Consider the following 18,922-nt stretch of genomic DNA (forward strand, 5'->3'; position numbering starts at 1 on the left):
GTATTTGGCAAATCATGCCATTTACCAGTGGAGATTGAACACAAGGCATTCTGGGCTGTTAAGAGGTGCAATTTAGAGTATAATGCAGCAGGGAAACAGAGGAAATTGCAGCTGCAAGAGCTGGACGAAATCAGGTTGGAGGCCTATGAAAACTCAAGGTTTTATAAAGAAAAAGTTAAAAGATTTCATGACATGAATATCTCAAGGAAAGAGTTCAGCATCGGGCAGAAAGTGCTACTCTACAACTCAAAGATGAAGCTGATAGCTGGAAAGCTTAGATCAAAATGGGAGGGCCCATATGTTATAGTCCAAGTATTCCCAAATGGGGCAGTAGAGATTAGGAAACCAGAGGCTGTTAAGTCGTTCACAGTAAATGGTCATCAACTAAAAATATTCCATGAGAATCAGCCCTTAGAAAAGGAGAAAAAAACACTGCAATTCAATGATCCAGATATGGAAAAACCACCATGAATAAGTTTTCTCTCGCCTTTTTCTTTTCTTGTTTTGGTTAATTCTTGTCTTGATTTTTGTTAGTGTAGAGTGTATATACTGTTTTCACATTTTTGTTCTAGGTTTTTGTTGTCTATTTTTTTTTATATATAGATGTTTTTTCTTGGATTCAAACTTTTACATGTCCATGTGTTATCTGTTTGTAAATGTGATTAGATTCTGAGTTGTTTTGGCTTTTTAATTGAGAAACTGTTGGTGTTATTGTGATTGTGTGGCTGAATGCATAGTTAATACATTTGCTGAGGGGATTTAGGCTGAATTTAGAGTTTATTTTCTTTATTTCTGAAACTGTAAACTGATGGATGTTCATTCAGCTGTGAAGTGAACGTGTATGACCAGGGCAAATCATAGCCCTTTGCTTAATATGGACCCAGAAATTGGCAGAACCAAGAAAGGGATAAAGAAGGAGAGACGCCAGCGTGAATATGAGGCTGCAGGATCATTTCAACCTTCAATTGAGTGTTTGTCAGATACATCTGAGACTGAAGACATGGCTGCTGAGCAAAGGGAGAGAACGTTAAAGGAACTGGCTAACCAGGAAATTGGATTTCAACCCCTGTGCATTCAAGTGCCTCATATCCAAGGAGCTCCTAACTTTGATCTTAGATCTGGTTTCATCCAGCTTTTGCCAAGGTTCCATGGGACAGCAGGGGAGGACCCTCACAAGCATATTATGGAGTTCACAGTGGTCTGTTCAACTATGAAACCGCTGGATGTGCCTGAAGAGATTGTCAAGATGAAGGCCTTCCCTTTCTCACTGCAGGATGCCGCCAAGGAGTGGCTATTCTCTCAGAATGTTCCCATAGCTAGTTGGGGTGAAATGAAGAGGAAATTCTTGGAGAGATTCTTCCCTGCTTCCAGGACAGCAGCTGTGAGGAAGGATATAAGTGGGATAAGACAACTGCCTGGGGAAAATTTGTTTGAATTTTGGGAACGCTTCAAGAGGTTGTGCTCCACTTGCCCCAACCATCAGATAAGTGAGCAGTTGCTACTGCAATACTTCTATGAGGGCCTGCTGCCTCAAGAGAGAAATATGATAGATGCTGCTAGTGGAGGAACTTTGATGGATAAGACACCTTCAACAGCAAGGAATCTCATAGCTAATATGGCTGAATACTATCAGCAAACTTATACCAGGGGTGGCAGCAGCAAGGGTGTCCATGAGATGCAACTGAATGCAATCACAGATTCAGCGAGGACCAATATGTTCACTGGAGATAACCTCCTACTGGGAAACAAAATCATGGAGCTGATTGAGTTAATGAGGCAAATGGTTGTGGGAGGTCAAGTGGATACGGTTAGAAAGCATTGTGGGTTGTGTGCTTCGGACCAACACTTCACAGATCAGTGTGCTCAACTTCAAGACAATTTTGGAGCTGAATCAGTGGCAGCTGCATATCAAGGCCAGCAGAACAACTTCAGGCAGACCCACCAGCCATGGCAAACCCAGAATCAGCATCAGCACTATAATCAGGGTTCCAATTCACAAAATCAAGGGTGGAGAAATTGGATTAACCCCAGATATGAGCCTCCTCCATACAATCAACAAGTTGGCCAGCAAACAAATGGGCTAATGCAAAGCATGAATCACTATACACAACAGTATAGGCAAAATCAGTCACAAATGCAGCCCAAAATGGACCCAAATCTGGAGGCTACCATTCAAGATCTGAAGATGCAAATTGGGCAGCTAGCACATGCCGTGAATGAGCTGGTAAATCAGAAAGTTGGAGGCATTCCTGCTCAACCAGTGGTGAATCAAAAGGGGCCACCAAGCAAAACATAGAAGATTCTGAGAATAAGCTTTCTGTTTCCTATTCTTAATTTTTTTTTTGTATGCTTGTTAAAGGTTGTACATTTTCTTTTGCTTTCCGATAATGCATCTGTTCACGTGGAGTTTTAGTGTGCTGGTTTTCATAGTTACATTCACTTGCATTTTATATTCTTTTGTGTTCAAATATTTTTAGTTTCATTCTGTTTTGTGAATTTTTTTTTTAGTGTTGTTTTGTATATATTTGCATGTGTATATCTGTTTTCTTCTTATCTGATCGAAGTTTGTTGTTAGTAAACCTTACTCACTCACACATTGAGGGCAATGTGCCTCTTAAGTGTGGGGGTGGGAAGGTATAGGTTTCAAATTTTTGTTTTGATGTAAATATAGCTTTGTTAGCATCTGTTTCTGAGTAAAATAGGGATAATTTTTTTTTTCTCTGAATTGATTGCAGTGTTGTTTAACTTTGTAAATACTTAGTTTGTGATACTTGTATAATCTGTTTTAGGTTATAGACTAGACTTTGTTTTTTTTAGAATTCATAGTTGTTTATAAAAATATTATTCTCTTCCTGATTCTGGTTTAGCTTCTGTAAGTTTTGTTTCAAGTATCAGTAGTCTTATTTTAGCTTTCTTAATTCTTGTTTAAATATTAGTAATTGTCTTAGTTTTCTAGTTCTGTTTTAGCCTTTGTACATATGCATTTGCTTTAGATTCTTCCCTTTACATTGATTCTGTTAGAAATTCTTTTAGGATTCTTTTCTTTTCCTATTTCCTGTTTTCTCTTCCTTCTTTTGAGTTTCTTATTTTGTTGCAGCTTCTTTAGTAGTTCTTTAGGATTCCCTGCTTTAAAATTCTTTTCATTACTTAGGTTCTGTTTCTGTCTTTGCTTAAAATTCCCTTTAGTTTTCTTTTATACATTTTTGTTCTGATTGCTTTAGTTTTTTTATTGCTTCTTGCTGGGTCATTTCTTTTTTTTTTTGTTTCTTTTTGTATAGAAGTTTTAGTTAGGAGTTGTTGTAGGTCTTATTTGAATCTGTTTTAGTTGAGTAGGTTCGGTTTAGGTAGCATTTTGTTTTGTTTCCATATGTTCATATTGTATATAGTTTAGGTAATTCTGTTAGGTCTTTTTAGGTGCTTTTAAGTTCTGTTTTAAGCTTTTCTTCATTCTTTGTTGATTTCACTCATTTCTTAGCTCTATTTCCTTAGATTAGAATTGTCAAGAGTAGACTTAGCTTTAGATTTAGGCAATGGTAGTTCTAGCATTGATTTTTGCAGTCTCTAGTTCATTTCAATTCAGTAATTTTTGCATAGGATGAGTAGCAAGTCAGTTTTAACAATTTTTCAACCCTTGAGAGATTTTGGGCCATTTTTTTGTCTATCTTGTGTGATAACATGCATGTTTAGCTGTCATTCTGATTTTGCATTGATTCTTTATTGATGTGCTTGCTCTTGGTAACTTTGAATATGATCTAGGCATCCTTCATTTTCAGCCATAGCCAATTTAATCTATCCATTTCATTTCTTACCATTGTACCCTGTTTTGAGCCTTAGCTTCTTTTCTTGTTTCCATCCATTTCAAGCCATTTCCCTTTAAACATTACATAACCTTAGAGACTTGTGAGATTTAGGGAGAATTCTGGAACTTGTTGAGTGCATGAAAAGAGTGAGGCCAGAGGTGAAAAAGGAAAGAAAAATGTGCTAAAAATTCTGGTGTGGTTGAAAAAGAAAGAAAAGGTCTAGAAATGAAAAAAAAATCAGGAAAAGAGAGTAAAAGAAAAGAAAAGACCTGAAATTAAATTCAAAAGAAAGAAACGATCAGAGAAAGATAAAAGAAAAATTAGCTGGCCACAAAGCTTGAGAAAGAATGCACTAAGTTCTAGTTTTTACCCTTCTTCTTCATACTTCTCTGTTTCATTCCAGTTCTCATTCTTCTCTATTATTCCATTTCATTCCATGAACATTACAAGCAAATAAAGACCTATTGATTTAGAGAAACCTGGAGTAAAGCACTGTCATTTAGAGTCTCTTCAAAGTTGTGAATGGTAGTTGGCATGACATGATAGAGTGAAACAGGATTGCCGCAAACACTTGAGTGAATCTGAGTGCATACACTTATTCCTGTGAGGTTGAGACTGACTTCTGCTTTTCCATATGTTTGCTTTGCTGATTTTGATTGGATTAAGCTGTTATTACTTGTTGGAATTGCTGAAGCTTGAGTTTAAAGTTAGGAAATCTGTTGTTCAGTTCTAATTTGATGCAATAGCTAGGAATTGGTTTGATTTTGCAGGTTTGAATAAGCTAAAATAGAATTTAAAAGTTCTCTGTTTTGTCTTTAGTCTTGTCTTTGTTTTGTGTTGAATCTTTCTTGTATAATTGAGTCTTTGTTCTTTTATAGTTTTAGTTTGTCCCTGCCCAGGAGGGCAGTTCTTTAAGTGTGGGGGTGTGATAACTCTCAGGTTTTGTACTTTTATTTGTGCTTAGGAGTCTTTGTTAGAGTATTTTGGTTTTTAATTGTTTAGAATTAGGCTAGATTTAGGTTTTTCCTTGAATTCATTAGTTTTGTTTAATTTTAGTTAAAATTAGGTTTTTAGATATTTTTTTTGTCTTTGTTAATAAATAGGAAATTAATATTTTTTTTTTAGAAAATCTCGTAATAAAAATCTTTTCCTTTATTTTTAATTGTTGAAATGCCTTGCTTTTAATTGCTGATGGGTTCTGAGTTAAACTGCAGGAAAGTTTTTGGTCATCTGGGCTTACTTGATTGAATGGTTTTGGCTGGAAATTGGGACGCTGGAAGTCAAATTGGGTCCTTGCATTGAATTTAGCTGCAGATTGGAAGCTTTGTGCTGTAGGGAATTAATTGGGCTGATTTGAAGACTTGGTCCGTGGNTGCTACTGTTGAACTTGGGCTGAATTCCCACTAAGTGAAACACAACAACTGAGCCCTACAAACGTTGAAATGGGGTGCTGCAAGTGAAGATTTTGGTTGCTGCCTTGAGCTAATTGATAGCAAAAGGGAATGTTGCAAACGTGGCTGGACTTGGACTGCGGTTTAAGTGAAACAGTGCGTTTCAGTTGTAGCTTTTTGGGGGTCATTGTTCCAGCAACTCATTTGAGGCAAACAAGCTCTTGAGGAATTCATTTGGAGAAAGTGTCTTCGAGCTAGGGCAGAGAACGTGAGAGAGACGAAGAAAGCCAAGCAAGTAAGCTGACCGAAGAAGATGAGGAGCTGACCGGAGTTCAAGTTGATCGGAGGGCTTGAAGAAGAGATCGTAGAGGCAGGGATTGGTGACCATCCGATTCAGAGAGCTAAACGTCAAGCTGCGAAGGTTTCTCATTTTACAGATTTTTCTTCTCGTTGTTTCATTTTTTTTTCTAACCCTATAAAAGGGGTTTTTGTAAAGAATACAATAGACGGAGACATTCATTGAGACACTTTTTCATTTTCTGATTTTTACGTTTTAGAGAGCGACGCGAGAGTCTAGGGTTTTATCGGTTTCGGTAGATTCCAGTTCTCGTGTTCTTGTTTGTTCCTCTTTGGTAAATTCTTGTATTCTCTGTTAGTTTAATAAAAATTTCTGTGATGTTTCTGTTCGTTTTATTGTTGTGTTGAATCTTNTTGTGAATTGTGTTCTTGATCAGGGATGTGTGAATTTGTTTCGTGTGTTTTGATTTCAAAACGATTTTTGACTCTATATCTCTGCAATTTTATGATTCTTTTGGAATCAAATGTCTCCATAGTGAGCATTTTCTTTCGGGATGTCGTCTCGATGCAGAGATGAGTCGAATATATAAATATTCATCTAGATTTATGTTTCTTATCTGTTCTACACTTTTGTTAGTGTTTTGATTACTTGATTTTATTTTTTTTTAGGAATTACAATTTTTCTTTATTTTGTTTCATCATCTTTTATTGATTTAGACTATAGGTATTTTGTAAATTGATGAGATGAAAGAGTGTAAAGTGCTAAATCATATTCTGTAACAGGAACTAAAATACTCCATAGTGAGATTAAATTTTTAAAGGATGTCTTCCTGAAAAGCATTTAACCTTCTTTCATCCAAATCAATATACATTTGGTTCTGTCTTAATTAGTTCTTGTATTTTTCTCATTTGCTGAATTTNTTTTAGATTAGTTTTAGATTAGGTTTCAATTTTTAATTTCTTACTTACACTTTAATCTTTTTTCTTTCCTTAAACAGAGTCTGTTTTTAAGTCTTTTATTTTTCAATCTTTCATTTTAAATAGATTTTATTTCTTTACTAATTTCTCTTTAAATTTCTTTGTTTAATTTCCTTTCCCCACCTTGTCTGTTAGTTAGTAGTTAGTTAATAGTAAATAGAATAAAGCAAGAATTAGCCAAACATTTTAAACTTAATTTTTCCGAGTCCTAGGATTGATATTCTGGTCATCCCTATACTACATTAGTGGGGACTAGTACTTTGTTCTTTTTTTGTGCGACCAAAACGAGTTTAACAGAGAGTAAGAAAAAGAGGATGAGAGGAAGAAAGATAAGATCATATGAAAAATCTCTTTCTCATCCAAAGAAGTATCATAGGAAGGAAAAGAAATTTAAGTGCTTTATTAAAATCTTCACGAAATTGGAGATTAAAGTTCCTATGATTGAGACATGGAAACAGGTGCTTGGTTTGATCAACTTTTTGAAGAAATTCAGCAGAAAGAGGAAAAAGAAAAGACTATCAAGCAAGGAGAATATTAACACCTACTGATAGGTGTTTGAGCTTTACTGGGTCAAGTTAATGACGTTAAAAGAGCGCTTGCTGGGAGGCAACCCAATTTCTAACTTTTTCTCTGTGTGGTTTGGATTTCATTTTTCTTTGTCTGTTTGAGTTTTTTTTTTTTTTTTAGGGAAGCACGAAGCTTGGGCGCCCTTTTACGGGGCTTAAGTGCTGAAGAGTGTCGTCCACCGCTCGGGCGCCCTTTTGGGGCGCTTAAGCGTCGAGCCCATGAAGCTTGGGCGTCAGGAAGAGCCGTGCCCACTGCCCGAGTGCCTTAAATGGGGCGCTTGAGCGCCAACGTCATGGGCTAAGTGCCCTAGGTTTTGTATCTTTTGTTGGAAAACAGGTAGGCTTCTTTTTACCCCAAGCGGGGGGGGGGGGTGAATTGGTGGTTTTTAAAAAACAAAGTCTTTTGCAAATCTTGAAAACAAAGTATTAAACTTTTCAAACTTTCTTGAAATGCAAGTAATGAAAATTTGTATGTAGCGGAAAAACGTAGTTGACTGCGCTAGAAGTAAAGTCGACTGTAAAGTAAAAGTGCAGGGATAGAGAAAATCAAACACTGGTTTTTGTACTGGTTCGACCAACAATGCCTATATCCAATGTCCTTCCAACCCAGGAAGCAAATGCACTATAATGGTTGCGGTTTTTACAACAAGGAATTTATAGAAGACCTCCACGTCAAAAATATAAATCTCCTCTCTAACCCTTATCCAAAATATAGGCAACAAAAACAGCAAGACTTGCAGCAAGATGTCCCCTCTCCTGCAATCTGCAAATAACCACTTTGAACAGTCCTCAAAGTGAACCAGACTCCACGAGTCTATCCCCTGTACAACACGTATAATACAACAGTCTTCAAGGATGTCAAGCCAAAATAATGCAACAGTCTTCAAGGATTCCAAGCCTCAATCTGATCAAACCAGAAGCACCTTCTTTGTGCAGAATATGATCAAGCGATGTGTTCGCAACAAGTCTCCCTTTGAATCTCTTTCAAGAAAGATCACCACCGTCTTCTTGGAGAATTCTTGGAGCTCTAAAAACCAAAGATATCAATTTAAAACAGAAATGAAGTTTTCAGATCTTCAAAAGTCTCTGAACATATTCGTGTTTAGTTTATTTATAGTTTTCTGTTTAACAGACAGTCTCATAGTCGAATATGTTACTAATTCAATCGACTGTATTATAACAGTTATAACAGTTTAGTCAAACTGGTAGCATACAGTCAACCAAAATAAAACTCATTTAATACAATTGACCAACTAATCAATGCTCAACTAACTTCTAAAAATATAGTCGTTATAGTGCAAGAGCATAACAGAATTTCAAAACAGATAACTAATGCAGTCAATTATGTGGCGCACATAGTCGACTTCAACATGTAAAAACATTTTGAAATTCTTTCTTTCTCAAAATCTCACAAAGCACTGATTCTCTAAATCTGTACAAAGATTTTAGCATAGTCGAATCTATTAATAATGGAGTCGACTATACTACTGCTTTGTCACACAGTTATAAGTTCATGAAAGTGCTTGTGGTTTTCATGCTTTAAAACATGTGAAATGCATCCAATAATGATGTAAAATGTACAAGCTTAATGTATATGCATTCACACATCAATACAACATATAAACATGTTCAACAGATATATCAATCAATCAGCATAAGAACATGTAACACAACAATAACATATGCGTGTTATTAAGCAATGTGTTGTCATCATAAAAAACTAGAGTGATATAGATATTGTGTTGTCAACAATATCAACATCTTTGGCAGAGAGGAGCGCAACAACATACTCTTTCACCCTCTAGAGGCGGATTTGGATGCAGGAGCTTCCATTCCCAATTTTTAGGGTTTCTCTATCTCATTCTTCTTCATTGTTCATCTAGTTTCTCCATGTCTATGGGGAACTAAACTCTATTTGTTTTAGGGGATGATGTAACCTTGTGAACTCTCATGTATTTGAATTGATTCTCAATAATATATGTTTTTTCATTAATTGTTAGAATAATTCATTTGTTTCAACGGTTGCTATGTTTAACTCATTCATTAGCATGATTTATGAATTGCATGACTGTAGGGAGGTTCCTTACAATTCAGGTTCTTGTTGAATTACTCCCAAGATTAATTTTTCTCAAGGATGGGGTTATGAGTCTTGGTCGTCTTAAAGCTCTTGATCTTCACATCTTATTACTAGGAATGTTAGGAATTGCATGAACTGGTAATTTGGGACAAACTTATTCACCGAGGGATCGGGTTTAGGTGATTTAGTGAGTGACATTAACATTAATGCATAAAGAAGAATTCTTACATACATGAGAGGAAACTTGGTGAAATCTAACCCCAATATTAATCAACATCCGTTCATTATTGTGGTACTCTGCTATTGATCAAACTGTATTCATATTTAATTTTCTGTTTTTGCATCTAAAACCAATGTCTCATTTTCTTTAAGTCTTAATTAATTGAGTTATCACACGAATGTCTAGTGCCGAGAGTCTTCTAGGATACGATACTTGGTCTTACCATTTTATATTACTTGTGCAATTCGTTACACTTGTCAATCCAGCAAACAACCTACTTCTATCAAAGTATTGATAAAGCAAGTATGTTCTGACAAGTTGACTTTAATCAATGACTGCTTCACACGACAAGACAAAGAAGACACAAGATTTAAGGCAAGAGCTCAGTCTAACAAATATCTTTTGAGAAGCCTTTAAATGGAAGAAGATTCGAAGAAAGAATCAAGAGAATAACTTACGAAGAGAATATCATAAAAGAAATATCGTCGAGAAAATAGGTACAGAAAAGTTCAAGAACTCAAAGAGAATATCTAAGAAGAAAAAACTTAAGTTTAGAAATACTCTCAAGCTTTATTTTAATATAAGCTTATTATTTGTAAGAAAAGAGAAAGGAGAGAAACACCTATCGAGTCTGTAGACTGAATTGTATTGAACATATATCCTCTCTATAAGAGTAACCGTCTAACGACTTGTAAGAAATTAGATTGTTTGCACATTCTAAAGAGAATTAAAATACTTTTTTATTAACTCAGAAGAGTTAAGGATTACTAGGAAGTTTCTAGTGGATACCAGGATACCATGTTTGCCTAGTGGAAAGTAGGAGTGGATGAAACTCAACTAAACGATGTATTAAGAATGGTACGAAGAGAGAGAAGCATGATACAAAAAAAGAGAAGATCTTTTGGGATCTTCCATCATCATAGAGAAGAAGTACAAGAACATGGAGGAGCTGCTTGGAGGAGAAGGACACACAACGTAGGTTAGAATCAACAACATCGTTTCTTTTATTCTATAGTATTTTCAATATGGTGTTAGAATCAGGGGAAAAGGGAAAAAAGGGAAACCTTATTTATAGGGTTCACTCGATAGAAAGGGAAAAATAATAGGAACCCTAACAGACTAAAATATGTTAGAATATAGATTGATTGTTGTATCTGAGCAATAATCTTAACAGATTAACTGATTCTAACAAACTCAATAGCCCCCCCTCAAGTTGGATGCTGTATACTCATTAATCCGAACTTGGGGATTATAGATCAGAACCTAACCCGATAGGGGAACTTAGTAAAAACATCAGCTAACTGTTCTTTTGAACGAATGCGAAGAGGATGCAAGAGCTTGGCTTGAGTCTTCTCTCGAACCACATGGTAATCAAGTTCTATATGCTTCATCCTTTCATGGAAGCTTTGGTTTTAAGCTTTGTGCCTGGTAGAATTGTGGTCGCAATAGAGAGCAGGAGTGGTAGTGTCTTGAACATGAAAATCTTGGAGAAGATAATGGATCCACTATATTTCGCAAACGGCAGGAGCTAAAGCGCGATATTCTGATTTGGTTGAAGATCTGGAAATCGTGCTCTGCTTTTTTTACTTCCATGAGATTAGAGAAGTCCCAAGAAAGATGCAAAAACCCGTAGTAGATCTTCTGGTGGTAGGGCAGGTAGCCTAGTCTGAGGCACTGAAGGCTTTTATTTGTATTTGTGAGTCAACAACAAAAAAGAGTCCTTATGAAGGGTTGGACTTGATGTACCTAAGGATGTGCTACACAACTTGATAGTGATAATTAGTGGGTTTGTGCATAAATTGACTTAACAAAGTAATAGAAAAACATAAGTCAGGTCTAGTATTGGTGAGATAGAGCAACTTCCCTATTAACCTTCGATAGGAATTTGGATTGTCAAGGCAACTTTCTGTTTTATATAGTGAACTGGTATCCTTTAAAAAGGGGTTAGAACATGGTTTGCATCCTAACATCCCTATTTCTTCAAGGATGTCTAGGATATATTTGCTTTAACAAAGGTGACTGTCCTTTTTAGATCTGGCAACCTCAAAGCCTAGGAAGTATTTAAGTTCTCCTAGGTTCTTGATATGAAATATGTTGTGCAAGAGGGCCTTTATGTGATTGATTTCTATCATGTAAATTCTTGCTAAAATGATATCATCTACATAGACAAGAAGAGCTGTGAAATCTATAGGTGTCTTTTTAATAAAGAGTGAGTGGTCAGATTTAGATTGTATATAATTGATAGAATAAGAAAAGGGGGTAATTTCTCAAACCATTGCCTACTGGCTTGTTTCAATCCATATAGAGACTTGGTAAGCCTGCAAACCTGACCTTCTTCATGGACATGTAGACTAGGTGAAGGCTCCATGTAAACTTCTTCATTTAGGTCCCCGTGTTAAAAAGCATTGTCCACATTAATCTGGTGTAAAAATCAATTCTTTGAGGCAGTAAAAGCAATGAGTAACCTGAAAGTAGTAAGCTTACCAATTGGAGAAAAAGTATCCAAAAAATCTATTCCTTCTTGTTGGGTATACCCTTTAGCAACGAGCCTGACCTTATATCTTTCTATGGTCCCATCAGCTCTATATTTGGTCTTGTATACCCCTTTACAGCCAATGGGAGTCTTTTTGGGAGGAAGTTGAGTTAGATACCAAGTATTATTCTTTTGTAAAGTCTTTATCTCTTTTCTGCATATCATCTACCTAATCATGTGTGTCTTTAGCCTTATCATTAGAGTGAGGTTCATTGTTGGCAGTTATGGCCAGAGTATATTTTAGGTTTTTCTTGGATAAAGAATTATAAGAGAACACGTTAGAAATGGGATAATGGGTCTTTAAAATATTTTTCATACACAAGGATTGATTAACCTAATGCACATAGTCATTTAGGTATTCTGGATTTCTTCTTACTCTGATGGATCTTCTGTGATTGCAATTTTATTCACCTTCAACAGGGTTGTTGTTACTGTTACTGTTAGTATCAGCTAGTTCAGTATGCCTCTGGTCATCAGTGTCCCTTTTAGCTGGTCTTTCAATGTCAATTGGATTATAGCTGCATATAAGGTCATTAAGAAAGGAAATTTTGTCTTCTTGCTTGTCATGGGTTTCCTTACTGTTTTGTTGGTCTTTATCGGGAAAAACATCTTCATAGAAGACCACATTCCTGCTTATGAAAAGTTCCCTAGTGTTGATGTCAAGCACAATATAACCCTTGACACCATTCTTATAACCAAGAAAGACTCCCTTCCTAGCTTTGGGATCAAGTTTATGATTGTTGTTTTCAAGAGTAGAAGAAAAACACAAACACCCAAAGGATTTTAAATTGAGATAAGTGGGAAGGGTATCATACATTATGTCATAAGGGGTTATGCCATTAAAAATAGTAGAAGGCAGCCTATTTATTAGATATATGGCATGAGTGATAACATAGGACCAATAAGCATTAGGAATATTGGACTGAAAAAGGAGGCTACGAGTTACATTTAGAATGTGTTGGTGTTTGCGCTCCACAACAAAATTCTGTTGAGGAGTTTCAACACAACTCTTTTGGTGATCAATGCCATGAGAATCATACAAAGTAACACAATTAAATTCAGGTCCATTATCAGATCTAACAGTTTTAATAGAGTTATTAAATTGGTTTTGAACCCTTATAATGAAATTATGTAACAAATCTCTAGTTTGACCTTTATTATGCATTAAGAAAACCCAAGTATGTCTACTACAATCATCAACTATAGTGAGGAAATACTTATGACCATGGTAGAAAAAGAAAAATGCTTTGAACCCACATTACAAACTCACTATAATGACTACCAATCCATTCTACATCACATATTAGCTAACTTCCATCATAAACAAGTCACTGAAAGTTCAACCAACTGATATACATCACATATTCTCACTTAAAACCAATAATTTAGCAAATTACCTCTTAAACCTCTAATTTTAGACCAAAAACTCACTTCTTACCTTTACTTAGTACCATTCAACAATCTTCAACACTTCAATTAACATCTCATTCAACCAAAGTACTTTTATACAGTTTCAACCTCAGCATAACAACCACATGTGCTTATGAGTCCTTTTATAACCTTATAATTTCTGATTTCCATTAAGTGTGTAATGATTATTGTGTTTGGGTGTGACAATACAGACTAAAGCGATATTATAACACATGCGCACCATTAAGAGAATATTAAATACTTTTAACTACCATATTATATTATAGTATCATAAATGATTCACTAAGTTAACTCTCTTATTAAGTGAAATAAACTATAATTTTTTTTACATTTATTTATCTTTTGTGATTATCGAAAAGGACACTAAAATAGTCAGATTCATAAAAAAAAATCACATTAAAAGATATCAATATTAGTTTATAATAAAAATTGTCTACCAATTCTATGAGTCGAATGATTATATATTGTTAAACGATCAAATTAATTATTACAAATAATTGTTGACATGACTTTTTAAGATCATATGTAAAAGATAAAAAGAACTTGCCCACGATCACATGATAACAGGTCATTGAATAATAACATAACTTGATTATACTCTTTTCTCATCCCTGTACTATTTTACATTTTTTATTCAAAACTCTCATGCATCCACTACCATTCATTTGAAATAATTTTAGTTTAATTATCTTTTTAATCACATTATTTATTTTATTCAATCTGACCCTGTTATTAACAAAAAGTTTTATCAGCTAAGTCAATCTTAAAAACTTTTCAACCAATATTGACAATAAAATAGTCAGCAAATGAAATATTGGCAATTCTAATTAATGCAAAATATAGTTCATAACTAAAATATAACAAAAATTTATGAATTTAACTAAATAATTACAACAGAGAAGAGAAAATTGCTGTTGCACTTTTAAAAAATGAGTGGCTTAGTTGAATTTTGAAAAATCACTATAGAAATTTTTAAATTGAAGGACTTTATTAAATTTTTTAGGTTAAACTCATTTAGAGGTTCCTATTTTCGTGGTTTTGTCTCAGTTACATTTCTGTCTTTTAAGTTTTGCCAATTAGGACCTTAATATTAGAAAATTGAATGAATTGGACCCCTGTCGTTAAATCAAGTTAACGGGATTAACTTTTTGTTTATGAGGTTTTTCTTGAGACGTGGCTTGTGCACGTGGTTTTTTATTAAAAAAAATTAAAATGAACATTTTAAACTTTTCTCCACCTACATCATCGGACCCACCACGACCTCATCCACGAATCTCATCTCTCCCACATCGTTTCCCTTACTCTCTAAGATCCTCGCCTCCTGCAACGACCTCCTCTGCCTCCACCGCAACACCGCCCTATCCATCCTCAATCCGTCCACCCGTCAAATCAGACAGGTTCCCATCACAAACATTTTGGCCTTCAACTACGTCGGATTCAGGTTCAATCCCCTCGCCGATGATTACAAGATTGTTCAAATCTCCATGTGCGTCTTCGCCCCGGACGACCAAGTGGTCGTTCTCGACAACGTTAGGATTGACTGGGTCGAGGTCTATTCGTTAGCCTCCAGCTCCTAAAGGGAAATCGACGCTCCCAAGTTGCAACCTTTGTGTATTGTCTCTAGTTTGGTTGCGATCACTGGAACTATATTTTGGCTTGCCACCATGACTTCTGCTTCTAACACCGATTTTGAATTTGTGGTTTCATTTGCCATCGGAAGGGATTTGTTTACTTTGGTGAAAGGTTATCAAGATTGTGAGGAGGAGGAGGTTCTGGGATGTCATATTGGGGTGCTGCTGCTGGGCTTGGTGTTTCAATCGAAGGCGCTGTTGGTGCTTCCGCCGGTGTTGGGGATACTTTTGGGGTAGGCAATAATGGCAGTGGTGGTAGCGAAATATGGGCTTTTTTTGGTGGTTTTGGTAGAGAGATTTTGGGGGATGGGGGTTTCAGACTTGATGCTGGTGTAATCTTTGGAACAAGTGGTTTCACTGGTGCTATTTTCGGGGGTGTTGTTTTTGGAACGGGTGGTTTCAAAGGAGCTATCTTTGGAGGTGTTGTTTTGGGAATTGGTGGCTTCACTGGAGAGGCCATGATTGCGAGAATCGTAGGTCCAGAAGAAGTTCCATAAAAGACCTAACTTCGAACTTGTTGTAAATACAATGGGTCCACTATGTTTAAGCAAAAAGGAACAATTTAAAAGTGAATTCACCCTGATAGTGTGCCAATAACATAACCAATCAATGAAAAAATTCCAAGTTTCTTTTCCTTCCATCACAGTGGGCCTTCTACATCTGAACCGCAAGTAGGCACGTCTTACAAAGGTGTTTACGATGGCGTTAATGGCTGCCATGAGGTTCGTTGTTTACTGATTGCAGATTGTGCGATGACGACGGAGAAGAATCCCGATGGCAATGTGGCGGGGGAGCGATAGCGCTGTGGCGATCTTGGTTTTAGCAACAACGATGCTAATGGAAGATGAAATGAATGTTGCAAGCCACGTCTCCCTAATGAAGCGTTTGTGCAAACCACATCTCAAAAAATGTCCACGTAAACCTCACAGGTAAGCAAAAACTTAATCCTGTTAAATTGGTTTAACGACAGGGGCCCGATTCATTCAATTTTCCAATATTAAGGAGCTAATTGACAACACTTAAAAGATAGGGATATAACTAGGACAAAAACACAAAAATAAGGACATCTAGATGAGTTTAACCAACTTTTTATTAATAAGGTTATCGAGAGATTAATATGTTGATATTGTAGTTATGCATTATTTCAAATTTAAATAAATTTATAAACAATAAATTAGAAAAAAAAATTACAATTATCTTAAGTTTTAATTTTACTGAGTAAATTAGACCTGCATATAAAGTGACAACATATATTATTTCAGCTTGTTAGTTTGTAGTAAAGAACCAAGCTAATATATTGAGTTAAATATATTGGTTAAGGGCATTGATCTCTTCACCTCCCCATTTCAAACCTACACCTCCTCAGTTTTTTTTCTTAAATTACAAAAATAACCTTTTTTTTTTACTTTTTTAACCCTATTTACTAAATAACCCTAACATTTAACTTTCTACTTCATTTAGATTTTACTTTCACTTTCAGCGCAGCCCCACCTCCCCCTTCTTAGATTCTTCTCACCCCCACCAAGTTCTATTTTCGAAAATTCCAACTCTCTCACCCATCAGTGCTTTTAACTTTTGGTGTTTGGTGGTCCAGCATTACGGCGGTGCGGCGTTGAGGCGGTTCGACGGTGGTTCTGCCTCTTGGTCTATGAGAGGTTAGTTTCTTTCGTTCAGTATGATATAGGTTGTGTTGATATCTACTTCCTTTGAAAGTGTATGTAATATAGGGTTTAAAATTGTGTTTATTTCTATTGTGCGCGATTTTCTGTTTCGTTGCTATTGATGTTTCTAGGTGGGTAGGATGTTTCGTTGTTGTTGATGTTTCTGGGTGGGTAGGAGGAAGAAGACGTCCAGACTTAAACCGGATGTCGCACATCCGTCGACGGATTTCGACATCCGTTTCAGGGACAAACGGATATTGACATCCGTTTAGGGCCTGATTTTTTATTTTTAAGTTTTTAGTTTATTTTATAAGTAATTAAAATTTAACTTTTAATTTATTAGTTTAATTGTATTTTATAAGTAATTAAATTTTAAATATCGACAAACTTTTTAGTAGTTTAATTTTTTTATTTATTAGTTTATCGTATTTTTAATTAATTTATAGAGGATTTAAATTTAATTTAGAGTTATTTTATAATATGTTATTTAATTATATCTAAATTAATATTATTTATTAAATAAAATAATTATCATTAAATTCTTGAAAAAATATGATTAATTTAATGAAATAATTATTAATTTAATTATAAATATTTTTGTTAGAAATGGTTAGAACACGAGGTGCATCTTTTAGTTCTCATGGAGAAAGTTCTCGAGGACAGAGTTCTCGAGGAGAGAGTTCTGCACAGGGTTTAGCTAGGAGACGACCTACACCTTCGGCTTGGAGAGGGTGGGCAGCTCCTATGGCTGAGGATAGAGCATTTGAGGAGGAGGCATATCAAGCTTAAGAGGGTCCTGTTCAGGAGGAGGCATTTGAGGACTCTGATGACGATTATGAGGAAGAGGAACATGATGTTCCTAACATACAGGAGGAGGATGTCGGTGGATTTCCTGGAGGTCCACGTGATGCTTCTTTGCTGACGCACTATGTTCAGCATGTTGCTTATGGTATTTCACAGGATCGGGTGAGTGCATAACTTAAATTTTAATTATTAATTTTTTTTAATATAATTTATGCTAAAAATTGTTGTGTAGGATCGAGGGGAGATGCTGAAATTGATTTCCCATGGTAAAAAAGTTAATAAGTTAAGACCGTGTGCCAAGAGAATTCAACACACTATGTTGAATTCCTCTTTGATGCCTCTCACACAGATCTGCTATGATTACGTTGATAAGGGCTTGTTGCTCGGTTTCATAGAGAGATGGCACTTTGAGACGAGTAGTTTCCATCTCCCTGTAGGGGAGATGACGATCACTCTTGACGATGTCTCCACTTTACTTCATCTCCCGGTAGTGGGACAATTATGTGATTTGGAGGAGTTGGAGTTTGAGGAGGCTCATATAGCCCTCGTAGACCTCTCGGCATTGATGGTGGCACAGCTGGTGCTGAGATGGAGGATGCACGTGGTACGAAAGTCAGACTCAGCTGGCTGAGAGACATATATGTTCAAAGGTGTCAGTCGTAGGATTAGGACTATGCTGCCAGAGCATATCTGTTGCATCTAGTAGAATGCACCATTTTTGCAAATAAAAGTGCTAGTTTTATACGCGTGTCTTACCTATTATTATTTAGAGACGTACACGTGTGTGGCAGATATGCTTGGGGTGTTGCTGCACTTGCCCATTTGTACGAGCATCTTGGAGATGCCAGTCTAGCTTCCACAAAGCAGATGGTTGGATATCTTACTCTTTTTCAGGTACAAACATAAACCTTGCACATTTATTTGATGTACTTATCTTCATGTTCAAAGATAGAAAATATTTAATTGAATAATTGCATTTTTAGAGTTGGATTTACAAGCATTTCCCTAGCATGGGAAGGAGGCGGTTGGTGTCTTCTTATGATGACACCACACCACGTGCGACTAGGTGGCAGAGCCCTTGACAGAGTTGGACTCTTGCAGAGATTCGGTCGCAGTTGGATGGCTTGACATACAGTGGAGTTGTATGGCATCCATATGAGGGACATTGGGGCATTCGTCCATTATTCGGAATCTGTATGTATTCTGGATGGATTCGGATTGGTGACACCCTTTCCAGTCATTTGCCTGAGCGTGTGATCATATAGTTTGGGTTTTACCAGGAGATTCCACGTCCACCCATTGTCGTTGCAGATGCAGATGTAGTCGCTATTGATTTTGCGTGGTTGCACTTCACAGATCACGTTATTAGGAATGTGAGACAGGCATCATACCCTTTTGAATGTGTCAATGGATACAAATAGTGGTTTACGAGGGTTTCACATCCCTATATTATTGCTGCTCCAACTGACGCAAGACCGCCTCTTGCGCCTATACAACGTCCTGATGTTCCACAGGAGGCACAACCTCATCGTA

At 36.2% G+C, this 18,922-nt stretch overlaps 1 protein-coding gene across 1 annotated transcript; it reads left to right on the forward strand.

Moving 5' to 3' along the window:
* Positions 1–841: 841 nt before the first annotated feature.
* LOC106770410 lies at positions 842–2,296 on the forward strand. Its single transcript, XM_014656222.1, has one exon. It carries the CDS (start codon positions 842–844, stop codon positions 2,294–2,296), a length of 1,455 nt encoding a protein of 484 aa, XP_014511708.1.
* The last annotated feature ends 16,626 nt before the right edge of the window (positions 2,297–18,922 follow it).

This window comes from Vigna radiata, chromosome 8 (genome assembly GCF_000741045.1).
Source record: "Vigna radiata var. radiata cultivar VC1973A chromosome 8, Vradiata_ver6, whole genome shotgun sequence".
Lineage (NCBI taxonomy): Eukaryota > Viridiplantae > Streptophyta > Magnoliopsida > Fabales > Fabaceae > Vigna > Vigna radiata.

What these genes read in the sequence shown, in the direction of transcription:
- LOC106770410 (XM_014656222.1), top strand. Translation starts at nt 842, where the DNA reads ATGACCAGGGCAAATCATAGCCCTTTGCTTAATATGGACCCAGAAATT.